The sequence below is a fragment of the Pteropus medius genome, unplaced genomic scaffold (genome assembly GCF_902729225.1).
Source record: "Pteropus medius unplaced genomic scaffold, Ma_sr-lr_union100, whole genome shotgun sequence".
Lineage (NCBI taxonomy): Eukaryota > Metazoa > Chordata > Mammalia > Chiroptera > Pteropodidae > Pteropus > Pteropus medius.
In genome coordinates this window covers 2,897,907-2,916,531 of record NW_024340849.1, presented here as the reverse complement: position 1 = coordinate 2,916,531, position 18,625 = coordinate 2,897,907, and the positions used below count along the sequence as shown (strand labels likewise).

Sequence of the window (18,625 nt, the reverse complement as noted above, 5' to 3'; positions counted from 1 at the left end):
TTATTAGATTTGAGGTCATACTACGTGATGGCTTTTTATTAACATTAAATCATGTGGCATTTGGTTGAAGATTCCAATCGTGATATAAAGTAAATGGAAAATGATATGTTTTAATTGAATTAAATAGCATAATGAGAAATCAAATCAATATTATTGATTTTAAAGCATTTTATTCAATAAAATTCTTTTTCCTTCCCCAAATTTACTTCATTAATGCTGCTCTGCCAGCGACATTCCCCTTTGCCATTAACCTCCAGACAGCGCCACGCCGCATGGGTGCTAGATGAAGAAATCGGTGATTGACAACTGGTATTCGAGTGGCTTTTCACTGGCAGAAGGGCTTGAGCGCGACCTGTCATGTGTTAAGAAGGCGCATGTTGTTAATTAGGGTACAGTTAGAAGAAGAATGGTGAGGCTGCTCGCTCCGGGGAGAGGGATGAAGCAGCCGTGTTTACACATTTGGCCTTCCGGTCGGGAGGTCCGGAGGGGAGCGCCCGACCGCCCGACCTGTATCACGCGGTTCTGTTTCAGTCCAGTTCACAGGGTGGGAGTTCCCCGAGACATAATTTCAAAAGAGAGTGTCTCTGTTTAGCAAAAAAAATAGTATATTGAAATGTACCGGTAAAGAGCGTGGACACCTGGGAGATTGTTTTGCGAGCTGGTTGACAGGGTCCCCTTTCCTGTCAAAGGTACCTGCCACACCGTTGCTTCCAGAGCCAGCGGCACGGCCTGCTGTTCCCGGCGCCCGGCTGCGCGCTTCTTACGAGGGCGCGTGCGAACAGATCCATCCCAGTGGGGGGGAGTCTCGTCGAGGCCAACTTTATGATATTCTTCACCCAGCGTGTCGCTGGATGTTGACTTTTCGGTCACTGTGTGTGTCTTTATATTCAAAGGTTTAATCCCATATTTCTTTTCTTCGCAGGTCATGAGTGCGAAGTGAGCCACCCTTGGCACAAGGAACATCATCAGCACTTTATTAACGATGGATACTGAGAAGAAACCAGAGAGTGACGAGGACGAGGATGTGAACAAAGACGTAAACATTTCTTCCCATGTGGTGGATTGTGGGCCTGTGTCTGATGTGACAGCAAAGTCTTCTGAGAATTCCACCAGCAAAAGAGGGTTTTCGGAATCCTCCAACTTTGACAGTGTCGTTTTGGAGGAAGAAGGAAATAAACATGCTTCCAAACGGATGAAATTAGCGGAGGCGGAGCCGTTATCCGCGGAGCAGGCGGTTTGTGGACTGCAGACTCCCAAGAGCACAGCTGCAGAAGCGGGCATCCCACCGAGAGGGACAGTGACGGCGCCCTTCCTGAACGACTGCTCAGGCGGAGACACGTGTCTCCCCTCTGCCTTCTCCCCTCTCTGCAGTTTTAGCACTGTCGATGCTGTTTCTCTGAAAACAGACACTGGAAAAAAGCCTGCTCAGGAAATGGTTTCCCTTGACCCGGAAAGAGAATCTTCTTTTCCCATGAAAGAGATGAGTGTTAGTTGTACCATTGGAAACGCAGATTCAGTTCTCAAGTGCAACGTCTGTGGTCATTTGTGTTCTTCTTGCTCTGATTTGGAAAAGCATGCTGAATGTCATGTGCAACAGTCTAAGGAACATGCCTGCTGCCACTGCGGCCACAAAGCAGAGAGCAGTGTAGCGCTGCAGATGCATGTCACACAGACACACGGGCCACAGAAAGTCTTTTCTTGTGATCTCTGTGGCTTTCAGTGTGCGGAAGAAAACCTTTTGGATGCACACTGTCTTGGCAAAACACATCTCCGGCGTCAGAATCTTGCTGCTCGTGGAGGGTTTGTGCAGATCTTAACAAAAGAACCTTTTCCTAAGAAACCGTGTACCATCGGAACAAAAAATGGTGGCTCCAAACCAAGAGCTTCCAAACCAATAGCAAAAAGTAGTGATCCAAAAGGACTGAGAAATGCTGGCAGCAAGTGTAAAGATTTCACAGGAAGCGTCTCTGAACAAAGTGGAAATGGCAGCGAGCTTCTTGTTGAAATGACGCCATCCAAGACTTCTTTGTCAGAAAAAGTAGACATCGTTGAAGAGAAGGTAGCTGCCGCTGGTCTAGCTGGAAATCCTGAAATCCAGAGTAAAAACGTAGGAGCTTTAGTAACCTCCGAGGGTCTCTTAGGTGAATTAGCGTCAACCAGAAATACCCTGCAGACGGCACATGGTACCAGTCCAACTTCGAGACCAAGACCTGAGCGAAATGTTCCCGTGTTGGGTAATAGCTTCCGACGACGAATTAGCACTTTCGCCTTAAAAGGCCAGGCAAAGAAAAGGTTTAATCTTTTAGGAATTAACAAAAGAGGTGCCAGTGAGACTCAGAGGATCTATGTGAAACACTTCAGAACACAGCCGAAGACAGGTGATGCGGAGTCAGTGCCCAAACACGTAGACACGAGTGGCAGTGGCCGCACCCTGCGCTCGACTTCCTCAGAAACCCAGGCGCCGAAGCAGGACAAAAGAAACTCCCCTCTCGTGTGCTCCTTCGAGTCCCCAGCAGCGAGGGCAGCTTCTGACCGTCAGATGCCGTGTCCTTGTACAGACTACGGTCAGATAGCTGCAGGTAGGACAGAGGTAGAAATCCACGTGAAGAGGTGCCATACAAAAGAGGTGAAATTTCACTGCCAAAAATGTGACTTTTCTAGCAAGTCGAGGAGGGACTTGGATGAACATCTGCACAATAGCCAGCATCAGCAAACTGCCTCTGTCCTCAGTTGTCAGTGTTGCTCATTTATTTCCTTGAATCAAATAAATCTTAGAGACCACATGAAGGAAAAGCACAGGATGGGTTTTCTTTGCGCTCCTTGTAACCTGTTCTTCTTGTCTGAGAAAGACCTGGAGGTGCACAGAACAACTGAGAACCACGCTGGCTTTCCGGCTCCACCAAAGACTTCTCGATCATTTAACAATGATTCGGTTTTACAGACTTTACCTTTAAGTACTTTAGAATCAGAAAACACAAAAGATCCTCTGAGCGAGTCAGGAAGAGCAGCTCAGGAAGAACCAGCAAAATCCCGGGGAAGCCATGGGAATGAAGGAAGGCATTCAAGTAAGCCTCAGTTTCAGTGTAAGAAGTGTTTTTATAAAACGAGATCTTCCACTGTTCTCACGAGACACATAAAGCTCCGGCATGGCCAAGACTATCACTTTCTTTGTAAAGCTTGTAATCTTTATTCACTGAGCAAAGAAGGAATGGAGAAACACATTAAGAGAAGCAAGCACCTTGAAAATGCCAAGAAGAATAATATTGGCTTAAGCTTTGAAGAGTGTATCGAAAGGGTATGTATAGGTGCAAATGACAAAAAAGAAGATTTTAACATTTCCGGAAATGGAAGGATCGAAGGCCACCTGGAAGGTGTGCAGTTGCAGGAGCACACCTACCTTGAGAAGAGCATGCTCCCTACCAAGGAACTGTCGCAGTCTGGCATGATCACCAAAGACGATGGGTTAGCCCTGAGCGCCTCTCCTAAGAGAGGGAGACCCAAAGGCAGCGTCTCCCGGACATGTTCGCACTGTGGCCTTTTGGCCTCCAGCATTACAAATTTGACCGTTCACATCCGACGGAAGCACAGTCACCAGTACAGTTACTTATGCAAAGTGTGTAAGTATTATACTGTAACTAAGGGAGACATGGAACGTCATTGTGCCACCAAGAAACATAAAGGACGGGTAGAAATAGAAGCAAATGGAAAACAAAGTTCAGATATCATCGTTGGCCCCGAAGGGGGTAGCCTTGCCGCCCGTAGAAGACACAGCAACTCTGCGGTTTCAGATGAGCCTGCCCACACGTCAGCCGGATCGGGGCCCTCCCTTCCAGAAAAGCCAGGGGAGGAGCTTGGGAATCCAGTCGAAGTTGAAGCTGAAGGTGTATTTCATTCTGTGGATGGGGAAGCTGAGAGTCACCTCACCGATAAGAAGGAACAAGTGTCTCTAGCAGCAGAGGACCTGATGCAACAGGGGGGTGCCTGTTCCCAGCGAGATGCCGTGGGTGACAGCAAGTGCACGCACTGCGAGTTCACTGCTCGCTCTTCTGCGTCTCTAGAACTGCACGTAAAACGGAAACATACCAAAGAGTTTGCGTTCTATTGCATGGCCTGTGACTACTATGCCGTGACCCATCGAGAGATGACGCGGCATGCAGCCACAGAAAAGCACAAGATGAAGAGGCAGTCTTTCCTGAGCTCTTCGAACATGGGGGCCGGTTCTGCAGAAATGTCCCAAACCAGCACCGTTCCTGAGGAGCAGCGTCCAGAAAATTCTGAAGCGTTTCAACTAACTTCACACCAACCACTGGAAGCTCTTAAATGCAGAAATACTGCCGATTGTCCAATTTTAGATGCAAATAGCAATTTGGACATGTCGAAAGTACTCTGTGCCCCTGACACTGTGGAAGTTGAGACTGAAGAAGGGTCTCATCTTGGCGAAGGCCATTCCTTCTGTGACACCTTCCAGCAGCCCCTCGCCAAGGATGGAGTTAGGAAACCCGAGGAAGCGCTGTCCCTTAACATTCCCTCTAGTTATGGCTCCCCAAGCAAATTCCAGAATGAAAATTCGAGAAGCTCCGCTTTGAGTTATGAGACAGCAAAGACAAACCACGATAGGCTGAGTGACATTGGTGACGCAGACACACGTGAGAGCCTGGGACGACATGCAGGAGGACGTGCAGGCGAAGCCCTCAGCAAGCAGGTCGCTCCTGGAGCTCCCGGTGGAATGGGTTCGGCGGAGAGCTCCGTCCCTGTCGTGACGAGAGTGGCAGGAGGACAGCTCGGCCTGGATGGTGGGGGTCAGGGCGGAGCTGGCAGTGTGCAGAGTTCAGGGCGTTTGAAGGATGTGCGGGAAGACCCCGTTCTGGAGAGCAAGGACATTGTCATGAATTCGCAGCACGAAACTGAAATTATTTTGGAAGAGGATGGTCTGGCTTCCGATAGCACAATTGAGGGTAACGACGTTTATGAAACTATAATCAGTATTGATGATAAAGGACAGGCTGTGTACAGTTTTGGCCGGTTCGATTCTTCTATAATAAGAATCAAGAACCCGGAAGACAGTGAATCGCTAGAGCAGTGTGAAGAGGGCCTGGTGACAGCGGGGGCGAACATGGGCGAGTCGCCCCTAAAGGACTGTGCTCAGGGCGTGAGAAAGAAGAAGTCCGACGGCGGCTCCTTTGGCGAGTCCACCCGGATCCGTTGCGACGACTGTGGCTTCTTGGCCGACGGGTTGAGCGGCCTGAACGTTCACATCGCCATGAAGCACCCGACCAAGGAGAAGCACTTCCACTGCCTGCTGTGCGGCAAGTCCTTCTACACCGAGAGCAACCTGCACCAGCACCTGGCCAGCGCCGGCCACGTGAGGAACGAGCAGGCCAGCGTGGAGGAGCTCCCGGAGGGCGGCGCCACCTTCAAGTGCGTCAAGTGCACCGAGCCCTTCGACTCGGAGCAGAACTTGTTCCTGCACATCAAAGGGCAGCACGAAGAGCTGCTGCGGGAGGTGAACAAGTACATCGTGGAGGACACCGAGCAGATCAACCGCGAGAGGGAGGAGAACCAGGGGAACGTGTGCCGGTACTGCGGGAAGATGTGCCGCAGCAGCAACTCCATGGCCTTCCTGGCACACATCCGCACTCACACAGGTACGTCGCCGAGCGGGTGCGTGCTGGCCGCGGACGCTGCTCTCCGCCGCATCCGTGCCGCGCTGGCTCGTCCGCCCTCCCGCTGGCCCACGTGGTGTTGCCCGCACGGCCGGCGCCCAGTGCTGGCACTTGCCTTTCCCGCGGCCGTTAGGCCGCGCCGATCCCAGAGGCAGGTCCTTGGCAGACTCCGTAACGTGATGGAAAAGCCTAGTCCACTTTTGTCAAATTCCTCTCAGCTCTTCGGCTGTTTCTAAGTCCTGACTGTTTGGTTTTCCAGGGAATCTGTTAAGTGGCACTTTGGGTTTCAGAGGACATATTAAGTGGCTTTGAGGAATGGGATAATACAAATTTTCCTACAGTTTTAGGGATTTAAAAATATTCATTGCCAGATAGTTTATATCCAGAAGTGTAACTCCCAGCCGACCGGATTCCGCTTTCGAGAATCGAAATTAGTCAGCGCCTTTCAGAGTCAGTGTGTCCTGGGGATTTGGTTTTTGCGGAGTTAGCACCTGATTTAGTTTCTGTGCTCTGTCACATATAGTGTTCCATTTTAGTGTTTAATTTTAGGTAGGAATTTTTTTAAGAAAACTTTTTTTTGGTGGAAAATGCATAAGCCACTGTTCTAAATTTATGTAAAAATTCACTGCACTGTTTCTATAAACCTGCCATACATTCTTTATTTTAAATAGACAGCTTTTCTAAATCATTGTGCTCTGCTTAGACAAGTTCTGTCTCCATGGTTGAATTTATGAGTGGATTTGAATAATAAATTCACATTTCAATGAACATATTTTCATTAAAACTGTAAGGTTTATTTTACTGTACTTTTAAATAATGGCTTATTATTAAAGCTATACTTTAAATTCATGCAGTTTTTGAAACTTTGAGCATCGTTACAAGGAGGAAGACAAAAGGGTATGAAACATTATTAATAGTTTAGGGTGGTTAAAGATAGGTAAAAGTTTTTCATGGAAGAAAGTAACAGGGCAATGTGCATTAGACTAATCTACGTAAATAGAAACATTGTACCCCTGACCCCAGCTCTTCCCGATGTGGTAGGTCTAGGTCGCGTAGCGCCGTCAATGGGGAGGAAGCCCAAAAGCGGCGTCAGCGCCTCTGCTGGTGCTGTGCTGCAGCTCACTTTCTGAGGTGACACGGTTTTAGAAATCAGGCTTGTTCGCATGCGCAGAAAATATGTACTTTCTTAATATGCCCTCTTAAGGCAGACAAAACTGAATAAAAGTAAGAGGAAGATGCTAATGGAGCTCTTTTTAGAATTCTTTATGCAACTGTCTGGTCAAGACATGTTGCTTATAATTGATGTGTCCATTACTTGAATTCTCTTGTAATTATAGTCAATAAGTCTTGTAAATGTGTTAAAGCTCACTAAAAGCATACAAATTCAAGAACAGAGTAAGGCTAATAATTTAAAATAATCAATGTAGGCATTTCAGCACTTAATTTCCCTTGTGTGTTGATAGCTGATCATTCTTAATCCATTAAGATTTATTTAGTCGTTTACAATGCAAAATAGGTTTGCACTGGTCACTTGTGCCATTTGAAAATGCCCACCAGGTTAAGTGCAGAATGTAGTCCATTAGTCTTCCTTGACTATATGTATTAATTGCATTTAAAATCAAGTTAATGTGGATGTGAAAGTGAGGTAACTATCAATATGTGACAGAGTAACCCTACTTATATAAGTTACATCATTGATTGTAACATTTAGTAAAAGTTAGCATACTTTTTAACATTTCGTGTCGGAGGCAGGGGCGGGCGGGCGGGGGGGACTTATCAGCAAGTGCATTTTTATTGTGTCCTGAAGCACCACAGAGAGAGCACCGTTCCCGAGGACACACTGCCAGTCTGCCCTTTCCATTCTGCAAGTCGCTTTTGGGGCGAAGTTACTCTCCAGGTTTTCACTCTAAGTTTTTTTCTTGGCGCATCTTAAAATGAATTGCTTTTCTGAGACTTTGCTTATGTCGATGAAATAGTAACGCAGGGCCGTTATTAATGGTTGACGGGAAAAGGGCTTACTCTTCCAATCCCTGTTTTCATATTTGGTGATTTACTATATGTTTTATGTGACCTTTCTTCCCATCGTTAGCACGATAAAAGCAGCAGTGTGAGAAACAAATGAGTTTTGGTTATCAAGAGTTGTAGGAAAAAGGCATCCCAGAGTTTCCCTGTGTGTTTGCTGGTGTGAAGCCATCGGCATGACCAGAAAGAGCAGCGTCTCCTTTCCCGTTGCAGAAAAAGCTGTTCTTTCTGCGCTGCGTTACTCTGTGAGAGCTTTAATGTCATGTAACGTGGCAGGGGCCGTAAAGCTAGAAGACCGAAGCCCCTCATTTCATGTTTAGGGTGCACTGGTCACTTGTGCCGTTTGCAAACGTTCGCATGTGGGGAGATGGGGAGTCGTGTGACTTCACCGACAAATTCCCAAGTCAGGACTGGTAGCGTTCGGAACTTATCACGTGACAGTGCAGATGCCGAGCCGAGCCGAGCCAGCGTGCGGAGGGTCGGTTGGGAGAGGCTCTCTCTCAACGTAAGCGGAGCGAGAGCCTGGCCATCACTCTGTGCGCCGCCTCGTCTCCATGCCCTGCGCGGAGTTGGCGCTCAGCGTTAGTCGCTGAATGAATGAATAAGTGAAGGAACAGATGAATGAATGAATGAATGAAGTGTTCAGTGTTGGATCGTGGAATTCAGGCTTTGGTGAGAGGCTTTAGGTGGCGGGTTGTATGCCTCTTATCGTTTCTTTAAGACCTAAAGTTTTCTTAGAGGTTTTGAATGTTAACGTCACACCCATGTTTGCATGACAATCAAGGAGCCCAGGGGAGGCCTGGTCCTTAAAGACCTTGGAGTCCTGCTGCTGGTGGCCCAGGCGTCAGGAGGCCCTCAGGAGGCCCTCAGGAGGCCCTCAGGAGGCCCGTCAGGAGGCCCGAGAGCCTCTTTCCTTTCTTCCCTTTCCAAACACCTCGGAGGCCGCGTTAGAAGGAAAAAAACTTGCCGCGGATGCTGTCCCAACGAACGGGACTCCTTCAAGTGATAGTGACAGTTTATAACGATCACCACACACCTGAAAGAAAGATGAATTTAGAAATATGTGGTTTTACAAAATTTGCCTTGCAAACACTTGCCTGGATTCATTTTGGGATGTGCAGAGCAAGCTTAAAAATGGAAACATTACCAGTTAGGAAAAAAGGGACATATGTTTTTTCTTATACAGAAAAGTATTACCTCCAGTCCCCCAGTATGTGAATTTTTATGGCACAGAAAGGAGATGTTAACACAGTCTACTCTGAATATGAGAGATGAAAAACGGTCAGGGCCTCAGTGATTTCTGCGTGAAAGTAGTCCACAGAATAACTCATTTATGCGTTGTCAACACACTAGCCGTGATCGTCAAAACCCGAGGAGCCCGTGTTTCACCGAGGAGCCGTGCACAGTAAATTGAAAACACTAAAGGTCTGTGTCTGGCCCCCGGTGGCCGTGTGCTCACACAGGAGGAACTCACCCCAATGTCAGAGCAGTGTGAGCAAGATGAAATCGTAAACCCACAAGATATGGATTAAAAAGCTTTTCACCCGTCTGTAATACGGATGTTCAGGAGCTTTATCTTTGGAGTCCTGGTGTTATTGTTAATGAATAATTTCCTAATTACCTTATTATCTTTAATGCATTTTAATGTAAAGTACAGGTAAATTGGTTCTTCTCACTCTTGTCTTTTGTAAGTCTCTTTGTGGAGTTCTGTGTAGAGATGAAATGTTTCAAAGTAGTGATAGGCTTAGTTTTATCAGAATCATTTAAATAAACTGTAGTTCCTAATGTGATTGATAGAATGTGATTGCTGTAAGCTGCAATCTCAACCTGCTTTTGACATTTAAACATATAAAGCTGACTAGATATAACCATTCAGGTGCTAAATATATTTTACATCTACTTCTAACAGTAGAAATGGAAGTATTAAGAGATCTGGCCTCATTGTCATTGAACTGTGAAATATTCAACCTTGTCTGCCTGTGCTTAGTACTGTTGACTTTTTTATTTCTGTTCGAAGATTAAAATTAAATGCTTCACTTTTTTTGTCAGCTTTTGGGAATTAAATTGAAATTTAAGACTCTAAAATTTTTTACTGAGTGCTTCAATTTCAACAAAGTATTCTTGGAGGATTTTTTTTTTCAAGGGCACTGCACAAAGGTTCATTGATCAAATATGATTTATTGCAGTTTTTTTATTCAAGCTCTTTTTGTATATTTATTAAAGTTCACATATTTCATATTCTGTCTAACCATGTGAGAAGAGGTATTTCACCAAATAGGTGCCAAACGTGATATGACAATCTGGAAATATATTGCACTGATTTTAAACTGATTTTTATGATTTTGGCTTATTTGCGATTTAGTGGTTAGAAAATCAGAAAATGGTCTAATTATATATACGTGTTGCACCTTAAAAAGTGTTGCTTCTCATTAATGTGGGTACTGATTACCTGTTAGCAATTGTTCCAGTTCCAGCCTCTCTGTTACACTAAGTTTGTCCACTCTGAAATAATTGTTTTCTCATTGAATACGGATTAATCTTATTTCTTTATGAAAGAAAAACAAATGCTTTTTACGTTGAAATATTTGTTCTTGAAGTCAATAATGACCAAATGTCAGTACTTCTGGTTTGCAAAACCATCATAGATTTTTGACTGTAAAATGATCATAAACACAATTTATCTACTGTATATTCTTACATTGTATGCTATTAAAACGGTGACGTAGTGAATCATTTGGGACGAGCGTCAGAAAAAAATCCCTAAAATACTATTATTAATGTGAATAAATTCAAAGCTGCGGTAACGGGAGGGAACGAGGAGGTGGCCTCCAAGGCGTTTGTTTGATTATTGAGATGGCAAAAAACATCAGCTCCTTCATCTGCGTTTCTGTTTTTAAAATGTCCCATTGTAAATGTCGAGTGACTTTAAAAGATAGCTTTGTGAATCGTAGGGAGAATTTTAAAAATTGTTTAGCTCATCTCATCTACGTAGTACTCCTCAGCTGTTTCCCTTTTGACTTTAAATCTTAGAAATGTTGTTGAGAGTCAGGAACCGTCACTGAAACATCAGAGCCTTCTTGGTGGAGTAATTATGGAATGCAGATCTTTTCAAGTTAGAAAGGAGAGCATGTATTCCATTTTGGGGCTAGAAATCTGTAATTAGATTCAAAGTATGATTTAAGATTTGAGCCTCTTTTTAAACTATCAGTAATGTATTATTCAAATTCAAATTCTATTTTATGTTCAATTTACTTAGGATCAAAACCATTCAAGTGCAAGATATGCCATTTTGCAACGGCTCAGCTTGGCGACGCCAGGAACCATGTGAAAAGGCACCTTGGGATGCGGGAGTACAAGTGTCACGTCTGTGGGTGAGTGGGGTGCAAGTGTCGCGTCTGTGGGTGAGTGGGTCGACACCGGCTCGGCCGCGGCGAGCCAGGGCGCCTGTGCGGGGCGGCCGTTGTTTCAGAATTCACAAGCGAGATGAGGAAGAGCGGCTGAGATTATGCGCGCACACCCGCCTCTCCATTGTTACGGTGACTCCCTTAAGCACAGTTATGACATTCTTCTCCTACTTCTGATCCTGCGCTGAAGATGAGCAATTTTATGGGCCACAAGGTCAATTCGAGCCTGTAATCTGTAAATTGACTAAATTATAGGATGTTCATTCACATTGCCAGAGAGAACTGTAAATTCCACTTAAAGACATAAAAAAATACATAATATAGCTTTAGCAGTGTATATGTATGTTTTTTACTTCTGCCGTACTGCTTTAAATTTAATCACACCGGTGGCTCTTTGGCTCCATTGGGCATGTTCTATAAGGAAAAAAAGCAGAAAAAGATTTAATTTCAAACAACTGGTTACCGATTATTGCAGGGATGAACCTTTAAAAAAAACTGTATAATGTATGTTTTTGTGTGACTTCATTTCAAAGCTTGTTGTTTTCCTTTTTTAGTTAATGGCTCTTTCCTCTAAGGAATCATTCACAATGCTTAATTGTCACTCAAATGTATTGCATTTAATAGGGAGCACTGAGATACCTTAATGCAAAACTAATTAATTTAGCAGAAATGTTTAAAATGTTTTAAAATGCCATGACGTCTATGGTATATCATAGGACATTCAGAGCTGGATTTTAATACCCCACTTCTGATTAAAAATATATTTTAATGTTATTATGCTATAGAAATTAACTAAGAAGTGCATCATATGAAAACACTTGATGTGAAATCTGAGAAACCTGCAATTCTAATGACTAAATGTGACTAATTTACAAAATCCTACAGGTTCAATTAAACTATGCACTGTGCTCATGGTATATTCTATTTATTTTTTTCGTGGAAGGGTCTTCTGATTGGCACTGCTGTATAAATATAAACATCTTTTAAGTCAAAAACAGCTTCTGTGTTTTGTTGAACAGTACACTTCATCACAGGATGCAGATGCATTTTTTGACCCTTAAGATAGTTTTACAAATAACTTTGCAAGCAGTTTTATTAACCAAGGTCTGTGATTTATTCATTGGCAGAATTGATGGTTCAGTGACTTGCAGCTAAAGTAAATGAAGATGAACCTTTGCCCTAAAGCCCCCTCAAGACCAGTGGGAGAATGAGTTTTGCTGCTCCTGATTTTAGCTGCGAGGGTCGAGTGCCAAATGGTTCATTTTAATTGCTCTGGGTCTTGGAATCTAAAAAGATATCTCATTTATTGTTTTTACTGTATGAGTTATAGGAAAGGGGAAGGCCCTGACTCCAATGAAAATTTGCTCTTAGATGGCAATAAGCAGTTTCTTCCTCATTTCTGCAAAATAAGTAGACACGCTCTGTTATTAGAAATCTAATTCCATTCATTTTTATTAGGGTCACTAAGACCCTGGAAAGGGAAGAAGAAACGTTTTCCGAGAACAGTTTCTGACATAGTGTCACACCAAAACCAGCACGTGACCGATTGGCTTTGATTGTGTACTGCGAACAGTGCACACTTTGCTTAGCTTAGTGCTTACCACATAGAACTCAAGTGTTGCACTAGTGGTTTATGTATTTAATTCCCAAGATAAAGAATTATAAATGCAGATAGGTATGTTGTGTTTTATGCTGCCATGATAAAACTACAGAGGTCCGTAGATATGTGCGTGCACAGAAAAAGCAATCTAGATTCTAACATCTCTTAGAATTATGGCAGTTATTGAATTTTATTTGACTATGAAATGATAGATCTCTTAATTTTTAAGTGAAATTTAAAAGTTATGTAACAATAATTTTTACAGAGTAGGTATTTTCACAGCTCACCCAAAAGTTCTGAAGAACTGTAGACACTGAAAAAAGCCCATTGATTTACGTAGCTGAAACAGAACAATGGTGAGCTAGATCCCCTTTAATGTTAAAGTATGATAGTCTGTTCATGTGTTTCAAAGGAGCAGGGCCGTGTGTAGGTTAAAAATGAGAGCGAAAAACATTAAAAAGTATTAACAATTGGCTCTCAGATTAGTGGCGGTAGAGAGCATGGGTGCAGTAACATCTGACAATGTCAATTCATTTTCATCGATGGCCAAATAATCTTGGAAATGCTCAGTGGACCTATTAGTTCCTGAACATAAGCAGCTCCTGCTGCATTTCTGCATTAGCTTTAATTGCTATAAATTTTACCTTTTAAAAAATCATGCTTTGAAAGGTGAAGTGGTCTTTCAGGAACATTAAGTCTGTAATGTTGTCACAAACAGAGGGCCCTGCACCCTGTCTCTTTCCTGTAGTAGTTGTTCTCTTAGTCTCTGTCTTTGGACCTTTATTAATAACCTCTTCATTGTTTGAGTTGTAAGAAATGAACTCTTTTTCAAATGGTTCTGATCGAGTGATAATGTGTGAAAATAGTGGGGCAGGCACATTTTAAAAATGAAATTATCACGGTGTTTTATTATTTTAGTAACCTCTTGGTTTTCTTGGAAAGAACTTAATATTTTATGATGAAATTGATGGAAATAACAAACAGTGCATTTTGTTGAATAGAGCTCAGTATTAATGTTTTGGATTACTTGTAATTGTTTGACTTTTTCATATGTTTATGTGTCTTTATATGAGAAGACTGTAGATACTAATCAGATATATAGCTTCTATTTCTTTCTAAGGCTTAGTTTACTCCCTTAACAAAAACTGCCTTTTAAACTTCCATTTCAATTGTTTGAACCTACGCTGGTTTTCTTTGAATCCTTAAGTGGAATTTTAAGATATTCCCCCCTGCCCGCCGCCCCGCCCATTGGCACATCTTAGCTATAGTATATCCAGCGTTCAAGTTAGTTTGACAAGAAAAGCTGAATGTATTAGATGTTTGATTTCTATGAGGTAGCTAGGATTCAGAATTCAGGATGTAAGTTTTGTTTACCCATGGTTTACATGCTCATGTCACAGAAATCTCAAAAATGTATTGCTTTGCGCTTGCTGCTTTAAGAACATGTTATAGATAACTATTTAAAAGCTTTTTATTTTACTTTCACTTTTAGGAAGAGCAGTTTTTGGCTAGTACCATTTCTTAATGTTTTTCTTCTGAGTATGAGCTCGAGGAATTGCGTAGAATATAGGTGTTTTTACATATGCTTGATGGTTAGTTAGCATGAAAATGTGCTATGAGTCTGACATAGGACTTGGGGGCGGGGGAGAGAACGAGTAATCAAAAGCATTCCTATACATAAGTTAATAATTTTGTTAGGAACATATGTTTAAGAACAGGTAAAACAGATAGTTTTACGAAATCCATGATCTCTGCCTTTGTTTTTTTCGGTAGTCTAGAACTTGCAGATCTCAGTGGCTTAAAAAAGTCATTACAGACGCCATGTTTTGTTGAACGCATTTAAATTTATTTAACACTCTCTTTCTGTGTGTGTGTGTGATGCCGTCAGTAATTGCGCTTACGCAGAGCTGTGGTTTGCTGGGTGCGCCTTGGTTGACGTTCGTTGCGTTTGTTGCTCTCTGTAGTTCCATGAGATGGTCTCATGTTTAGTATCCCCATTGCACAGATGGGAAACCTGAGATTAAAAGTATTTGGTGATGGACTTAAATCGTGCAGTAGTAATGGTAGACCAGTTTCCTTCCTGTTAACTGTTCCTTGTCTTTATCTCTCTGCTTTTTGTAATATTTGTTGTTTTGCTTACTGCCTTTCATTTGTACTTATTTCTTTTTTCTCTAGGTTGTTTTCACTAGCATGCAGTTTCTAACTTGTCTCCTTCCGGCCTTCAGCCACTTGTTCTCTGCTTTTGCTTAGATTTACATTCTTTTAAGGAATTGCTTGCACTGTGTTTTACTTTAAATTCTGGTATTCAGTCTCTTATTTTCTCTGTGTCACTTTTTTCCTATTACAGTGTTTTAAGTAATTTTATTATTTCCCCCTCTTGTTCTTTATGTGCTGATAATTTATTGCACTTGAGTGATTACAAATGGAATATGTTGATATAATAGAAGTAAATGCTTAAAAAAATGAAGATTTTATTATCTTTTCATTAAGATGAGAGGGGTCAAATTGATCAACTTTAGGTTATTGTTTTTGTTTTTTCGTTACTAGTTAAAAAAATAAAGAGTTAGTAGAAAACTAGTAAGTAGCCTGTGATTTCAGTAAATCCAGGGATAGCTAACTTTCGTATGCATGATTTAGAGATCATGTTATTTTCTGGACTGATTTTTCTATGTCTAGTTTTGAATCCTGTGTATAGAGGTGAGTAGTTGAGTACAGCTTACCTAATCAGGAGAGAATAAAGATATTTCTCAAATCTGTCGCCTCTGGGTTTATGAAAAGATTCTAGACATTTTCTGTTGTGTATTAGTGTGCTTACGAACTGTTTATTCTTAGTTGGCTTAAGAAACCTTAAAAAAAAGAAAGTTACTAATGCAGTAAAAACTCTTTTTTTTTTTTTGCATGTGTGGCAATACCTAGTTTTTGTGCATTAGAAGGGATCTCTATGTAGATGATTATAATGTCACTTTCTGACCTTTGTAGCTTGAATAATTGTAAATCATTGCTTCATAACGTGTCAGAGAATGTCTGTACTAGGCAATTAAATGGCAGAATATAATAGACCAAATTATTGCCTGTCATGTTTTCAACAACACAGTTAGTATTTGAGTTACACTTAATCATTACGTGCATTAGCAACTTCATTGGAATCCAGCTTCAGGCTGAGCATGAAATACATTACATTATTTAAACCTCTAATGGTACAAGTCATTTATTTGTGTTGAAGTGTACAACATGCAGAGTTTCATAAAGCAAGGAACACTTGAGAGCTTAATTTATCCAAATCAAAGTCTAAATGCAGATAAACACAAGTGGCAAAAATTAGTAATTTTTATAGGCTGGAAATATTTAAAAATACATGGTTGTGGGTAATTGTAGGCAGCAGGAATAAATTAAAATCACTATTTTTAGTCTGCTCTGAGAACTAAAGCTGTGTGTACCTAAATCATTAAAAGCACCATGGAATTGCATTTTTAGCTGAACAATTAATTACACCCATCATATCTACAGATGTAGCCAAGTAAAATAAGTATTTGGTTCTTGGTTCAGCTGGTTGTTTTGGTCAAAGAGACATATATAGAAAAAGTTTATTTTATATTGTGCATGAACATTATAAAATGCAGCATCTCTCTTTCTGGTAAAAAAAAGTCTAAATTCGCATTGAAACACTCTTACTATAACGGATGCATCACATATTTTATCTATATAATATTTTCATGCCTTTGGTTTAATGACATATTTTTGTCTAGTTTGAAAATTCAGAAATGCCACATGATCATTTCTGTCAATGAGAAATGCAAGATTAACAAAACTAACAAATTATTAGTTTATCCTCTGATGTTAAAATCCTTGAGATACCATTTAAATGGTGAATGGTTGTTTTATACTTTTATAAACAAATAACTTTGTAATTTGGAAATCGAAGAGATATTCTAGTTATAATATGTAAATAAAAAACACTCTTCCTCAGGCGTGATTAAGGGTGTTTTCCAAGGAACTGTTCTGTAAATCTGGGAGTGACGCGGGGGCACAGTTAGGTTGGCGGAGAAGCAGGAGAAAGGGGCGCCAGGCTCTCCTCCTGGTGAGAGGAGACCCTGCCCTCACCCCCGCACCCTGTTCTCCTTTTCCGTGGGAGTGTCTCCTTGAATTTTTGCCACACGAGAGCGGGCTTGTAGACTTAGCCCGAGGCAGAAAGTGTGATCGGCCTGTCACGGAACAGGAGTAAAATACACGTTGTCACTTCCTGGTGTTGTGCTTGAAAACATTGGCCCTTTTCCATTGAAAAAGTCGTGTATCAGTGACTTAGGTCACTTTTGCTTTATTTTTATTTAAAATGGTTTCGTGTTGACTTTAAAACCCTATTGTGGAATCTCAGGACCCTTCAGCCCTCCTGGCCCCTGCTGTGGAGTCCGCGGGGCACCGGTTCCCTTTTCCTGTTCCCTGCTGTTTCGATCGTTGGCCCGTCTCCATTGGGAGGCATCTACCGACTCAGGCGTCTCCATTGGCTTCTCCAATTAGGGGCCGGACGTTCCTGGATTTTGGGTCATTGCAGGCCCATGACGGGTGGTGCCAGGCCCTCAGGTCACCAGCGCTCCCTGCTGGGAGAAGGCAGGGACGCTGGGGAGGTCCCGCTTCACTGGCTGGGAAGGGGCCAGAAGGGCAATGTGTCTAAGTGTGGGGAGGCCTTGGGGTGCTCGCCTCTGCCCAGGAGCGTCAGGGCCGGCATCCTCGAGAGGTCGTGTCTGAGTTGGGCCTTGCAGGATGAGGACGTATTCACAAGGCAGATGTGGACGGCTTTTGCAGAGGGAACACGGGCGCAGACGCAGCGAGGTGCGGACTCGCATGGCGTTCTAAGAACTCTGCAAGAAATTCCCGGAGTGGGAGGCTAGATGGGGTGAAGGGAGAGATGTTTGAAATGTTACAGAAACGTTTCTGGTGGAACATCAACATATGCCAGGGCTGTTGGTCTTTAGGGTTAAAGAGATAAAAACAACGCCTGCCTCGGATGGGTGGGGAAAGCCCAGGCAGAGAAATGTCAAGTCCGGCCGGATGCAGAGATTTCATGGGCCAGGTAGCTCTGCTCTGGAGGAGAGTGGGGCAAGGCGGATGAGCGGGCCGTCCGTGCCAGGCCATCAGCCCTGCCGAGGGACGTTGTGAAGCAGGGGGACAGTCCCCGGGACAGTGGGGTGAGGCAGGCGAGGCCAGGTCACAGAAGGGCGCCCTGCTCAGGTGCCGGAGCCGGCCTCTTCCTCTGCCTTAGTCTCCGTTCGCACCGCGCTGACTTCCTTCCGGCTTCCTGGGGAGGCCGGAAGCAGGAGCTCACGAGAGGCAGTCAGGTCACGGCGATTCTTTTTAAGAGAATCTCACTGTTTGTAATTTTCATTAGGGATGTTATTGATTGTGGATGATTGTAATGAAAACAAGTTGATGTCGGTTCCATGTAACCTAATGCAGCATCGTTCCGCATAATGATTGTAAGACATGCAGTTATGTGGCCACACTGCGGATGTCCATATGTCACTAACACACTGAAAATGCATGATTGGTGTGTTTCCATGTGCAGGGCGTCGGGACAGGCAATGTAACCTGGGACGGGAAGCGGTCATTCTGAAAGAACTCACATTCTTTAGTAAAGCACATTATTCTTGTACTTTTCAGTCCTTGGTACTTTTCTCATTTCTAAGCACATGAAAGGCTCCACGTCCACATCCCCAGAGCTCCCTTACTCCCCCTGCTGCCACTCGTTCCAGACTCTTACCGAGAACTAGTGCAAAGTCTTTGTTATCAAAGCATCGGGGTGCTAAGTAGCAACAGTTCCAAGCACTGTTAACACTACTCTCTAGATATGTGAATTTTTAAAATATTATCTTTGGTTTGCTATTCCCATTCAGTTTTAAAAAGTATACTGCTAAGAGCTGTCGGAATACAGTATGTTGAGT

General features: G+C 43.0%; 1 protein-coding gene across 5 annotated transcripts in view; it reads left to right on the top strand.

Annotated features, from left to right (window-relative positions):
- The window catches only part of ZNF407 (zinc finger protein 407), a 372,930-nt gene that overhangs the window by 22,421 nt on the left and 331,884 nt on the right, over positions 1-18,625 (top strand). For all 5 annotated transcript variants that reach the window (XM_039839590.1, XM_039839580.1, XM_039839583.1 and 2 more), the window contains exons 2-3: positions 923-5,645; positions 10,942-11,056. In XM_039839590.1, coding sequence (XP_039695524.1) covers positions 983-5,645; positions 10,942-11,056 — 4,778 coding nt within the window. In that variant the 5' untranslated portion in view covers positions 923-982. The remainder of the gene's footprint in view (positions 1-922; positions 5,646-10,941; positions 11,057-18,625) is intronic.